The 14,393-nt window shown below is 40.4% G+C and overlaps 1 protein-coding gene across 3 annotated transcripts in view; it reads left to right on the top strand.

Annotated features, from left to right (window-relative positions):
- Samd4a (sterile alpha motif domain containing 4A) overlaps positions 1–14,393 on the top strand; it is a 237,796-nt gene that overhangs the window by 141,748 nt on the left and 81,655 nt on the right. For all 3 annotated transcript variants that reach the window (XM_013012349.1, XM_013012351.1, XM_013012350.1), the window contains exon 2: positions 4,095–4,613. In XM_013012349.1, the coding sequence (XP_012867803.1) occupies positions 4,095–4,613 (519 nt within the window). The remainder of the gene's footprint in view (positions 1–4,094; positions 4,614–14,393) is intronic.

The following is a 14,393-nucleotide window of genomic DNA, read 5'->3' as shown; positions in this document are numbered from 1 at the left end:
CTCTACCACTTGAGCCACAGCGCCACTTCCGGCTTTTTTTCTTTTTGCTTATGTGGTGCTGAGGAATCGAACCCAGGGCCTCAGGCATGCAAGGCAAGCGCTCTACCACTGAGCCACCTTCCCAGCCCCGACTGAGCATATTTTGAAAGCACCAAAAGTGCCATCTATATGATCTCAGTGACTCATTTTTGTATGTTCCTATGCCTGACCCACTCCTCTGCTGAGTCATGTATTCCTTAATATATTGTTGTGTTTAGAACCACATTGTAGTTCTATCCTTTGTAGATATAATAGTTATACATGCCATTCTAGTATGATAATCAATTATATATTTTAAGCTAATTTGCCAACCTCTAGTCTGCCACCTCACTAGCCAGGAAACCTGGAGCACCTAATCTGCCCCATCTGTGCCTCTGTGTCCTCCTCTGTGAAATAAGACTAGTTTAAGAGCTACCTCACAAGCCTCTTGGGGAGATTAAATGAGTAATTTAGTGCACAGGGCTTAGAAAAACGTATGGAACATAGAAAACACCAAGTACTGTTGGCTGTCATCAGTGGCAGCTGGAATAGAGGTTGGCATAGTGCCATCTTCTAGGTGTGGTGAGCCTAGGAGGACAGCATTATTTCCACGTTCCCAGTGGTAGAAAACAAAAGCTGTAATTGTCCTCCTGACTATACCATAGTCCCAGACCATGCAAGTCCCATGGATGGAGCTATTTCAACCCTGGAAGGGTAGATCCTCCTCTGAATCTTAGGTGAATCCCTGGTAGAGAACAGTTTCATAGCAATAACAGGGTTTAGTTTGTGCTCTTGAGTCCTAGTTATGTTTTGATTTTGTTCATAACTTTTTTTTAGGCTGGCCTTCTGTGGAAGGGTAGATCATCCAAACAGGGCAATGACCTTGCAGAAATCTGTGTAGTTCCTCAGCAATGTTTATTCCTCATGCATTTTTAGTGGGGTGATTTCCCAATTTTTATATTTAAATGTACATAGCATAGTTAAGGGTGTAACTGTTTAGAGCCTTGGCTTACTGAATAGATTTGCTCTTCATCCTACGCATATTTGTCACTTAAAGCATGCTTAGTGTTTGGTGTTTTCTTCATCTCCCAGAAACTGCCTTACAGGGTGACTATACCTCCTAGAATGCACGAGGGTTGTCTTATGTCCGGTGGTAATTAGCTAAATATAGAGTAGAGAACTGGGAGGGACTCATCTGTGCCTTCTGGCCTCCTTTCCCATCTGTGCTGACCAGTTTAGGAGCCACCAGCCACACATGGCTTCTGAGCACTGCAAACATGGCCAACCAAGCTGAGAAGCACTGTCAGTGATGAAATACATCCTAGGTCCCAAAGACAGATGCAAAACACAAAGAAGTGAAGTGGTGCCTTCATAGTCTTATGTTGGGTACATCTTGAATGATGAATGTTGATACAGATTATCAAAATAAATTTTATTCTTTTTACTCTAAGATGGCTACTAAAATGTTTCAAATTTCATATGTGGCTCATATATTACTACTGAACTGTGCTAATCCAAATCATCTAGCTCAAGTATGAAGGATCCTCTCCCCGCCCCCACCCCCAGTGGAGGTTCTGGAATCTTCCATAGTGGTTTCTCCAAATCTCTCATCATTCTGGCATCCCAATTCTCCATATCCTATCTTAGTCTCCCCTGCTTCATTTTGGTGACTTCTACTTCACACAATTGATTTCAACATCTCTTTAGGAAGCCCAGACTTGAGGAGAGCCAAACATCTCTTTATAGTGTTATAAGCTCAGTGGTTCCATTTTTAACTTTTTCCCAAGTCATTGATATTTTAAAAATTACTTTCTTTGGGTCATCTGTGGATTTGTTATTCTGTTTTCAAATATTTATATCCAAAATACCCTATATCACTCTAGATGGACTAGAAGGAAAAGAGGAATTGCTTCCACCAGCAAGTACTGTCTTAATTGGTCCTTGAGATATTTTACCTCATTTAATCTAAGAGCCTGAGCAGGGGCAGATGCTATTAGTACCACTCTTGACTGATAAGGCAAATGAGACTCAGTTAAGTAACTTACAAAAGATCTACCACAAAGTAAGTGGCAGTTCTGGGATTCATGCCTAATTTTGCTTTACTGCCAAGCGCATGTTCATTCACTAAACACCATGCTGTCCTTACTGATGTGTTAGGCAGCATTTGTTACTATAACAAGATACCTGAGATAGTCCATTTAAAAAGAGGAAAGGTTTATTTTGGATCCCAGTTTTGGAGGTACCAGTTCATGATTGATTGTTTTTTGGGGGGGGTCTGTGGTGAGGCACAACATTATGGAGAGAGCAAACAGTGAATGAGAAGCAAAATGATAGGGAGGAAGAGGAAGTTGTGCTAATTCCACTATTATTTGCAAGAATATGCCTTCACATAATCCGAGTTACTGAACTGAAATCCCTTTGTACACTACTTAAAATTAAAAAAGAGTACACTTCTAGTGACCAGAAAAGTTCTCACTAAGCCCTATCTCTTAAAGATTTCTGCTGTTTCCTAATAGCACCAACCTGAGAAGTATGCCCCTTTATCACATGTGCTTTTGGAGGACATTCCAGATCTGAACTTAGAGCACTGGTACTTTTCTTTGAAATTATTCCTTCTTGTGGTCTACGGAGGCCTCACTGTAGTATCACTGTAGATACTACTTGAAAGCCAGAAAGACTGCCTGGCCCTTTGGATAACCATCAGCCCCCAAAATAAGAGCCTTTCCAAAGAGCAGTCAAAGCAAAGTGCATGGTTAGTGTTGAGTGGAAGGGGACAGAGTATGTTAAGATCTTCAGAGCTGGGTGCCTGTGACTCATACTTATAATCCTATTAATATCTGAGGATCCATGGTTCAAAGTCAGGCAGGAAAGTCTGTGAGGTGCTTTATCTCACATGACCATCAAAAAGCTATGGCTAGCCTGAACAACAAAAAATGTTTTTAATTAATTAAAAATAAATAAAGATATTATGCTCACTGAAATAAGGTAGCTAAAAAGACAAATACTGTATGATTCCACTTGCCAGAAGCACCTAGAATAATCAGGTTCATGGTGGCAGAGAATGGCAGAGAATGGGGGCTTGCCAGGAACTGGGGAGAGTGGAGATGAGAGTTATTGTTTGGAGATGGATGCAGATCCTTGTGAATGCTTTTCATAACACTAAACTGTATACTTAAATAGTGGATATTGTGTGTATTTTACTTTTATAAAAGCACAATGAACTTTACTAAACATCTAAGCCTTAGCATGATGTGATCAGAGGTGCCCCTGGAGCCAACTTGTTCATTCTAGCTTTGGACCCACAGTTGTTTTTCTGAGTCATCTATTTACAAGAAATCTCTAGGCTTGCTACACTGAGGGGGGAACCCCATTTTCTTCCTGACATAGTTCTCCTTGTGAGAAATGTTTCAAATTTCACACCAATTCCTTCTCCAGGATTTAAAATTTTCTTTATTGCTTGTGTGTGTGTGTGTGTGTGAGAGAGAGAGAGACAGACAGACAGAGAGACAGACAGACAGATAGAGATAGAGAGGAGAGAGAGGAGAGAGCACTAGGGCTTGAACTTGGGGCCTCAATTTTTTCACTCAAGATTGGTGTTTTTTCACTTGAGCCACACCTTTACATCCAGCTTTTTGCCAGTTAATTGAAGATATGAGTCTCGTGGACTTTCCTGCCTGGGCTGGCTTTGAACCTCAATATTCAGATCTCAGCCTCCTGAGCTGCTAGGAGTACAGATATGAAATACTGGCTTCCAGCTGAGTCTAGAGTTTTCTAAGGGAAGCAAGGCTGTAGATTCTATTTGGTTAGACCAAAGTAGCCCTTTTAGAGTTGTGAATGGAAATTAGCTTGAGCCTCCAAACATCTAAGAGGTTTTGTTTTTTCTTAATCTATGTTTTCATTGAAGTTCCTGGGTACTGAAAACTTGATGTCAGTTAAACAATTGTCTGTTTTGAGAAAATGTAGCCAGGGTACTTAGACTGGAACTCAAATCCACAGACTGCTCTGAATCTAGAGTGTGGTGTTTAGTGTCCTGGTGAATGTATTTGCTCATTTGACCTGTGTGTTTTCCTTTTCAGGAATCATTAACCAATGGCAACAGGAATCCAAGGATAAAGTGATTTCCCTCCTGTTAACTCACCTGCCTTTGCTGAAGCCAGGAAACCTTGACGCAAAAGTAGAGTATATGAAACTGCTGCCCCAAATCCTGGCTCACTCAATTGAACACAACCAGCATATTGAGGAGAGCAGGCAGCTGCTGTCCTATGCTTTGATCCATCCAGCCACATCGCTGGAAGACCGCAGTGCTCTGGCCATGTGGCTGAATCACTTGGAGGACCGCACATCGACCACCTTTGGCAGCCAGAACCGTGGCCGTTCAGACTCTGTGGATTATGGACAGACGCACTACTATCACCAAAGACAAAACACCGATGACAAGCTCAACGGGTGGCAGAACTCTCGGGATTCTGGGATTTGCATCAATGCCTCCAACTGGCAGGACAAAAGCCTGGGGTGTGAGAATGGTCATGTGCCCCTCTACTCCTCCTCATCCGTCCCCACCACAATCAATACAATTGGAACCAGCACAAGTACAAGTAAGTCCCCTGCAAACCCTCTAACGTGATCTGGTTTGGTGACTTGCTGTGTGTGTGGCATGTCTTGCTGACAATGTCTGCTCTGAGCACCTTGGAACCCTGGGAGAGAAGGGCTGATGGGAATTGGCTGTGGGAAAAGGCTTATTGGTTGGTCTCTGAAAAGATGAAAATATTGGACAGGTAAAAGCAATGGAAGGTCCAAATTTGGATTCCAGACAGACCAAGAACAAATAAAGAGAGAGGGAGAGAAGAAATGGTGAAAGAAGGAAACATCCTGTTTCTGCAAACACAAATGCCTTTCAAACCCACATGTCTTTCGTCCTGGGGTTTGGGGATTTGCCAAGACACTGAGTTACTGTGTGATTCTCTAAACCTGATTCTAACCCATGGTTAACCTGCCAGTCTCATGGGCTTTTTTGCATTTTTTCTTTCTAAATTTTTTCTTTCCTTATTATTATTTTTTACATTTCACCCTAGAATGCCCCCCTCCCCTTGCATTTCCTGGTTGAACCTCCAGTTGTTGCTCCTGACCAGGAAAAGTAGGCTTGCTGATGGTGAATGCTGATCTATGTGGAGACCTCGTATGGAAGCAGTGGGCTTCCTCTTGCTCAGTTTAACCTCTTAGGAGAGGTGGGCCAGGAACTGCTTTGAGGGAGGGCAGTAGAAGACATTTTCTCCTCCATTCTTTGATCACCAAAGCCAAGTGCCATGCTCCATAGCAGGCAACTGGGGCCAGGAGTCCTCTGGGATCCTCTCTGGATCCCAGCTTAGACCAGCAGTGACCAACCTATCACTCATGCCTGTATAAAAGCAGCCCACCATCCATCAGCACTTCTTGTACATGTACAGCCCTGCTTCACATGAATCTGTGAGGTGATTGTCTCAGGGGAAAGGTTTTGCAGTTAGATCTGATGGACTTGTCAACCTGAAGGCACCTCTACTTAGCAGGCAGGAGGAGAGGTCAGGGATGTTGCTCATTGGTAGTGTGTTTGTCTAGCATGCATCAGATCCTGGGTTTCATTCCCTGTACCGCAAACAAACAGATACATATGAGACAAGACAACTAAAAATGAGCAGGGATGCCTTCTTGGATTTTACCTCCATTTGAGTCTTTTGGCTACTGGACCTCTTTAAATGGGTTTTTCAAGAATGTAAGAACATTGGATTATTAACTACACTAATTGAGTTAGTACCTTAGTGAATAACCAAGGAAATCCTAAAGATAACTACACTAATATTGTTATGAGAATTTTTAAATTTTTTCTGTTTTTTTATATAGACACAAATAATTAGACTATCTGAAGATTTAGGTGATTGTTGCACTAGTGCCTTATTATGTAAGAGGCTATGATAGCAGACAGTGTCCGATGGCAGACTTGTGATCATTTTCTCTAGCCTTTGCTTGCTTGATAGCACAGGGAGTGATGGCTGGGGTTAGTAGAACCACCTTAGTCTCTTGGCTCAAATTTCTTAGGTTAGCCTTGTCCCTCTTACAGAACTCTTTAATAACTGGGAGAGATGCAAACTCTAAGCAGCCTGCCTTCTCAAAACTTGGTCTTTCATATGTTTACATTTTATGTTATTTATCCTGAAATTGGTCTTGGGTCATTATATATTTTCATCTGTTGGTTGGCACACTCTGGGTTGGGTTGTCACAAGGTTAATACATTAAAGATGGCCATCAGGTTGTAGTCAACAGATACATATTTGTTATCATGGCTACCCAGTCCGGTGCAGAGGAGGAGGTTCAGGGATAGCTACCTTGACTTTCTCAATCTTGGAACCCTTGAGTTAATACTTGAGTTGAAAAGGACTTAGAAGTTTAACCAGATGATTACATTACATATCCCTGGGAAAACAAAAGAGTTGGACCTCTTTTTAAAGAGCATCCAGCTCTGTCACCCCAGTATTTAGGAGGATGAAGTAGGAAAGTCATGAGTTCAAGGCCCACCTGGCCTATAGAACAAGTTGGAGGCCAGCCTGAGCTATATTGTTAGACCCTTCTTTTTAAGACAAAAGCAAAAAAAATCATCATAAAGGTGAAACAACTTAGATCTCCCCTTCACGAGGTTTCAGTAATGTCTCTACCACAGTGTTACTTACAGTCACGTTCTACTGCTCTTCATGATCTATGGAGGTTGTGTTCATCGGAATTGCAAACCTTTGGGCTTTTTTCTTGACTTGTGCCTGTCTCACATATACATAGAACAACTGCAGACAGCCTGATGAAAGAACAGAGGTATTAGTGTCAGTACCCTCCAAAATCTCAACCCCAAACCTACAATTTGCTGACTACAACTTGATCAAGTTATCTAACTTCTCTGAACAAAACCTTCCCTTGTAAAATGGCAACATCGTGATTTCCCTCTTTGAGGACTGTGATAAGATAAACAGATAATGTAAATGTCCAGCTCTAGCCAGAGCAGCAAAATAAGCACATATTAGGTGTTTGCCAGATGAATAAATAAACTGGAAAAGATGGTGAGAAAAGTGATATTCAGAGTGCATTGACTTGTTCCGTTCTAATGGTTACCTGGTTAACAGCACCTTTCCCTGAGCTGAGGCCCATGGAGAAGACAAGTGTTCTTTGACTTCCCGTGGAATGATGTCCCTATAAACTGTCCTAAGCAGAAAATCGGGTAACTCAAAACAGCATTCAATATACCTAGCCTATGTAACATCATAGCTTAGTGTAGCCTATCTTTACGCATACTCTGAAAATGTATATTAGTCTATGGTTGGAAAAAAATCATCTAACACAAAGCCCGTTTTATAATAGTGTATTGAGAATCTTATTTAATTGATTGAATACTTAAAGTAAGAAAATAAAAAAAAATTGTTAAGTCCAGTCATCCTAAATCCGTGGTCTGTGGGACTTTGCATATGGAGTGAATTTTGGCCATGTAACTGTGATAGAAAATGTGTGACTTCTTCTACTGCACTGAAGAGCTACGTTTCTTACTTCTGTCAAGGTGGAAAAGAAGAGCTATGCAAAACATAATTTTAAGAACTGAAATCAATTAGTCTACACATTTTCAAATTAGCAACCACATTAATGAAAGCCACCCTCTTACTGTTTTTCCCTCTATGTAATTTATTTATTACTTTTTAATTATTGTTATTATTGAGTAGTTGCATAAAGGGGTTATAATTCCATAAGTCAGATTGTGAGTACAATGTTTTTTGGCCAATTGTCACCCCTTCCTTGGTTCTCATTTTTTCCCCTCATTTTTTTCCCTTCTGCCCTTACCCACAAGTTACATAATTCATTTCCTCTTACTGTTTTATTTTCATTTTCAACCTTGGTTTATTCCAGTTTATTTTTCCTGAACTTCAACTAAGTCCCTTACTTGCTTCCTCCCTGTTTAGATTCCAAATTAACCAACTTCCACCCCAACACTGCTGTCTACCTACTGTGTAACTAACATGGTTGGAATTAATGGGAAACATAAATACATAAACATAATACAGGGTGCCTGTATTATAGTTGAAGATACAAGACTTGTCAGTTAAGTCTCACGTTTAAAGATTAAATATTGCTTTTGTCTTGACTTATTGTCCACAGAGAATTCACATAAGAATCCAAGAGATATATAAAAGAATGGTACAAAATTATATAAGTACTGCCATAAGGACCTATCAGTTTTAATGTCAGTTAAAGGAAGTCTATCTTACTCTTCCTTGCTGCTTAACAAAATACTATTGACTATGTAATTTATAAAAAACAAAAACTTATTTGACTTGTGATCATGGAAGTTGGGAAGTTTTAAGAGTAAGAGACCACATCTAATGAGTGCCAAATACATGGTACATGGCTACATGGTAATGTGGTAAGAAAAAAAAAATTAGAGAATGCAGAGAGGGCTAACCTCATTTTAAAACAAACCTATTCAAACAATATTTAAGCAATATTTATTTGCCACTCAATTGTATGATCTCTCAACACTTATATTAGGGAAGAAGATTTCAATACTTGAACTTGGAAGAACATATACAAACTATAACAGAATCTATATTATAAGTGCTGTCAAATTTTTGGAGTGTAGGAATCCTTGTGAATTGGAGAATGAAGAAAGACTTTGGAGGGGAAATGGACATGGGCTAAGGTGGAAAGGGGGAGGAGAATTTGGTGGGAGAGGACACTTGGTAGGAATATGCATAGAGAGCAAAAAGATGGGTGTGATAATGTAAAGAGTTGGTTAGGAGATAGTGAGGAGAAAAGAGGTTTATGAAGGAGAAACAGGAGCCAAGAAGACAGTGAAAGTCGACTGAAGAAAGGGGTTTGAAAGCCCCTAAAGAAATTGAGCATGGGGGTGTCATGAGCAATGCTGTATGAGGATTGTCAGCTATGGGCCAACCAAGTAGATAGATAGTGAATGATTTGTGTGAAGTCAATAGGTTTCAAAAGTGCAGTTGAAAACACAAGTATCATAGGAATAGATGCAGAGCAGAAGGGATGAATAGGAGAAATAAACCTAAGTAGAATTGCTCTAGGCTCAGGATTTAGTAATAGATTAGATATATATTATTGATTCATAGATTTGTTTACTCACGTAAAAATATTTGTTGAGCTTTTTTCTTTTGGCATTTCTGGGGGTCAAACCTGACTCCTTGTGCATGCAAGGCAAGCAGTCTACCACTAGAGAACATCCCTAGCCTTACTGAGCACCTTATATAGGCTTCTCCTTCTAGGGGCACTTGGAACACATCAGTGGAAAAGACCAAAGTCACAGTCCTTATGGAGCTGGCAGTGTAGTACATATTAGTTACATAAAACATTAGGTTTATATATATATATATATATATAAATTATATGGTTATAAATTTTATATGTGTGTATATATATCATTTGAGATTGATTAGTGACATTGAAACAAGACAGAGTCTAGTAAGAAGGATCAAGTGTAGATAATGTGGTGGTTACTGTATGAAGGGAGGTGGTCAGGGTAGACCTCATTGAGAATCTGATGTATCAGCAAAGACATGTTAGTGGTATACGAGTCAGACTAGTATCTAGAGGAAAGAGTAGTCCAAGCCAAGTAAAAGCTAGAACAAAGATCACTAGATAGAAGAAGTCTCAGCTTATTTAAAGAAAAGCAGGAAGGGGCTGGGAAGGTGGCTCAGAGGTAGAGTGCTTGCTTTGCATGCATGAGGCCCTGAGTTTGATTCCTCAGCACCATATAAGCAGAAAAAGCCAGAAGTGGTGCTGTGGCTCAAGTGGTAGATCACTAGCCTTGAGCTGAAGAGCTGAGAGACAGCGCCCAGGCCCAGAGTTCAGGCCCCATGACTGGCAAAAAGAAGAAAGAAAAGAAAAAAAAAGCAGGAAGGCTGGTACTCAAAGAGGAGGATGGAAGAAGATGGAGCGAAAAGGATGATTCCACAGGACATTACTAACCATGTCAAGGGCTTAGACTTTTGCTCTCAGGAAACCAGGAAGCTATTGGAGGATTCCCAGCAGATGAGTGATATGACCTGACTCACATGTTAAAGGAATGTCTTTGGCTGCTGTGGTGTAAATATATCATATAGGTATAATGTATTCCTGGCAAAGACAAGAACAGGCAGACCCGTGAGGAGGCTGGTGAGGTCATTCAGACCAGAGATGAGGCTGGTTCAAGCAAGGAGAGTAACTTAGAATGGTCAGAAGCACTCAAGATATACATTGAAACTAGAGAAGGGATTAAAAAAGCCAGTGTGTTTTGCCTGAGTATCTAGAAGGCTTGCGCTCCTGCCAGTTGAGATGGATGAGTCTTTGTGGATCAAGCAGAGTAGATTTGAGGTTTGTAAAAGTAGGAGCTCCGTGTCACAGTTGATAGGTTTGGCATGTCCCAGAGAGAATCAGAGAGGTGGAACAGGTAATTGATAATTAGATATATGGATATGTACTTTAGAAGAGAGAACTGTCTATCACATGGAAAATTTTTAAAGCTACAAGACTAGATGAGATTACTTGTGCACATATGCATACAGATGGTGACCAAGGACTCTAAACTCAGACACCTCACCTCAGCCTCTGCAGGCTAGAGGAAAGAAAGAAAGCAAAAGAAGCATAGAAGCTACTCAGGTGAGAGAAAATGTGTGTGTGACCAGGCGAGTGGAAGAAAATATTCCAGAGAAAAAAGACCGATGAATTGAGTTACTCATAGGTCTAATAATTGACCATTGGTTTTTTTTTCAAGGAGAAACAGTTGAAATAAATTGGGGGCACTTAGCAAATGATAAACGTTGGAACATATTACATCTTAGAGGTGTACATTTGGATGATAAGATAGCACCAAGCTTGATTTGGGATGCTTGTTGACACTGGGAAGATATGCCAACATTGAGATGGAGAAAAAAGATGTATTGCAGGTGGGCAATAGAACCACACAGAGGATTTGAAGTTAGGGATGAGGCCAAAAATAGGGGCCTCAAATTAGTCCCAATCTAATGAGAATCAACCAGTTTTTATCTCTTCAGATGCAAGAATATCATATTCCTTGAAGAAGTTGCATCAAGTGAGATCTTGTCTAAGTGCTGGTAGTTCACACCTGTAATCCTGGCTACTGGGGAGACATAGATTAGAAAGATCTTAGTGCTAGGAGAGCTGGACAAAAAGTTCACAAAAGACCAAATCTCAACAGAAAATGTTGGGCAAAGGGTGTGTGCTTGTCATTTCCACTGTTGGGGAAACAGGATTGTGTTCCAGTCTGGTCCAGAGAAAAAGTGTGACTCTATCCCCAAAATAGCCAGAGCAAAAAGGGATGAAAGTATGGCTCAAGCTATAAAGCACCTGCCTAGCAAGTGTGAAGTCCTGAGTTCAAACCCTAGTAACACCAGAAAAAGGGGAAAATCAAGATATCTCATGATGTTTGGGCAGGACTTTTCATTCCATGAGAGAAGAGAAAAGTGGCTTGGGACTGGTTGAGAAGTCATTCTCCTTCGAAGGCAAGGCAATGACTAAACCTAATGACTGAGCAAGAATGTGCTGGCTCTTCATCATACACCTGTGCAACTCGAAAGGACTAAAGTACTCATTATCACATACCTTATGCAAGGTCTGGTCAACTTGGTTTCAGCCATCACAAGAGATTCCAAATACAGAGTGCAAAGAACCTGGCATAGCATCACTAGGTTGCTTCCCATCTGAAGTCGGCTATAGAAAAAATAATTCAGGAAAAGAATAAGGATTTCTTGGCTTTCTTAAATGCTTATAGAACTCCATGCATGGAAGACATTGCTACATCATTTTCCTCAGACTACCTGTCCATCTCTTTTCTACTCTGGAAGAAAACTACAAACCATTGCAATGCACTATTCTTTTTAGCATTTTATTATTACTATTTTATTATTATTATTGTTATTAAAGGTTTAGTTCCAGGGCTTGAACTCAAGGCCTCTCGCTCTTGCTCAGTTTTTCCCACTCATGGCTGCCAGCTTTTTGCTTGTTAACTGGAGATGCGAATCTCTTGGATTTGTCTACCTGGCCTGGCTTCCAACTTCAATCCTCAGATCTCAGCTTCCTGCATAGCTAGAATTATAGGTGTCAGTCTCTAACCCCTAGCTAAAAACATGCTGGCTTCTGTTAGCCACATATGAGGCAAGATCTTAGGAACATAAGGTATCAAAGTGATTCCAAACTCCATTGCATCTGCTCACTTCCACAGATTCATGGTAGAATTTAGAATTTTAGTAACCTTTATTAATTTTGAATCATTTCCTTTGGATTGATACAAGTGTACATTAAATAAATGTTTGTTCCATAGATCATAAATGAGTGAATTAGTGATAGCAGTCACTAACGTAGTGTTTACTACATGCAACTCAGTATGTCAAATATAAAGTACTTTAAACAAATAGTTCATTTAACCCTTAGAATCCCATGATGTGGGCATTATTGTTCTATTCATCTAACAGATAAATGGGCTCAGAGAATTTAGCTTGACCAGCATCACAGATTAAGTAGTTAGGCTGAGGTTTGAACCCAATTAGTCAGACCCAAATCTGACTCAAGTTTACATACCTCTTCCTTCAAATCCTGCCTTCAGAGATTAACTCCATGAGGAACCTGTTTATCTCTGATACTGAATTTTCCCCAGTTCCCTGCCTGTGAACCAGCTACCCTACTGTTTTGGTGGTCTCCACAGAATACAAATGTGACACTGTCCAGCCTGCTGCTCCTCTGAGATCCTAGAAACAGAGGTGCTGCTTGTGTGCTAGCTTTGACCAATGTACCTTAGTGTCAGCTCTTAGTGTTTGGGGCCTCAAGTGTTTGGGGTCCTATCTTTGGTCAACATGTTCACTTCTTCCCACTTACAATTCCCTTGGTGATAAGCATTGTTTTTCTTTCATTATTATTGTTAATTTTAAATTATATTTTAATTATCTATATGTATCTAATCATATTTTAATTAACCACATACAATTAATTATCTACATATATTTAATTATATTTTAGTTAACTATAAAGGGGTTAAAATTCAACATGTCAGTTTTAGAAGTACAATACATGTTGATTAGCATTCTATCTTTCATCGTTCTTCCCCATCTGTTCCAACCCTTCCCATTCCCTCAATTTTCCTCGTTTCATAGGATATACACAAAATATTATAATTGCATTCTCCCCTCTTTATTCATTTATCTACCCTTCTGCCCTTGACCTCCCCTCTACCCTCCCCCATCTCAAGTACCAACTTCCTTGTATTCATTTTGGGGTTTTTTTGTTTTGTTTTGTCGGTCCTGAGGCTTGAACCCTGGGCCTGGATGCTGTCCCTGTGCTCTTCAGCTCAAAGCAAGCATTCTACTACTGGAGCCACAGTGCCACTTCCAGTTTTCTAGTGGTTTATTGGAGAGAAGAGTCTCACGGACTTTCTTGCTGGGCCTGGCTTTGAACCTCAATCCTCAGATCTCAGCCTCCTGAATAGCTAGGATTACAAGCATGAGCCACCAGCGCCCAGCTCCTTTTCATTTTGGTAGGCTGTGAGTTAGTTCTAAGGAGTTATGCCATCTGAATTCTCCCCTGCTGCATATTCCATACTTTGGTTAACTATTGACTGTATGTATGTATACTTAACATATTTATACCTTAGATTTAACTTCCACCATTGTGTTTCCTGACTCCTCTTTCCAAGGATTCAGAACCTTGGGTGGCTCAAAGTTACAGATATTTTGGAGATGGCAAAGTCCTGGCATGCATTCAGCCGCCATGCTCCTGTGGCTGAGCATCTCTGTCAGATAATGGCTGTCTCTTGCTAAGCCCAGATGTGCCCTCTGAATCCTCCTCAATATGCCCCCCTAGGCAGCCACCATAATTCAATAAGAGACGGCATGTGGGCCGCGCCTCTCTACTCATCTTGCCAGAAATATTTGCTGAACAGTAGGGACTTAATAAATTCCTGGGCTCACTAGGCAGATGTTCACAAAAGTAATGAATTTCCAAAATAAACAAGAAAATGTCCCTAGGAATTCACTAAGTATTTAGTGATAATATTGATCATTTAGCCTTCTGTCATAGTCACATAGTAACATTTATTTTTACTCTTGCTCTTTCTGTGACTTAAAAAATCAGTTTCACAACCTATAGACACTTTAAGACATACTGGGAATTTGATCATGCAAGAGTTATAGGAATTTGTATACATGTGATGAAATGCCAGTGTTATACCTAAGTTCTGATAAAAATTAGTGAATATAAAACTTGCCAACGGGGCTAGGAAGGTGGCTTAGTGGTAGAGCGCTTGCCTTGCATGCATGAGGCCCTGGGTTCGATTCCTCAGCACCACATAAGCAAAAAGAAAAAAG

This window comes from Dipodomys ordii, unplaced genomic scaffold (assembly GCF_000151885.1).
Source record: "Dipodomys ordii isolate 6190 unplaced genomic scaffold, Dord_2.0 Scaffold16, whole genome shotgun sequence".
Classification (NCBI taxonomy): domain Eukaryota; kingdom Metazoa; phylum Chordata; class Mammalia; order Rodentia; family Heteromyidae; genus Dipodomys; species Dipodomys ordii.
The sequence above is the reverse complement of the archived record's forward strand: the minus strand, read 5'-3'. Positions and strand labels throughout refer to the sequence as shown.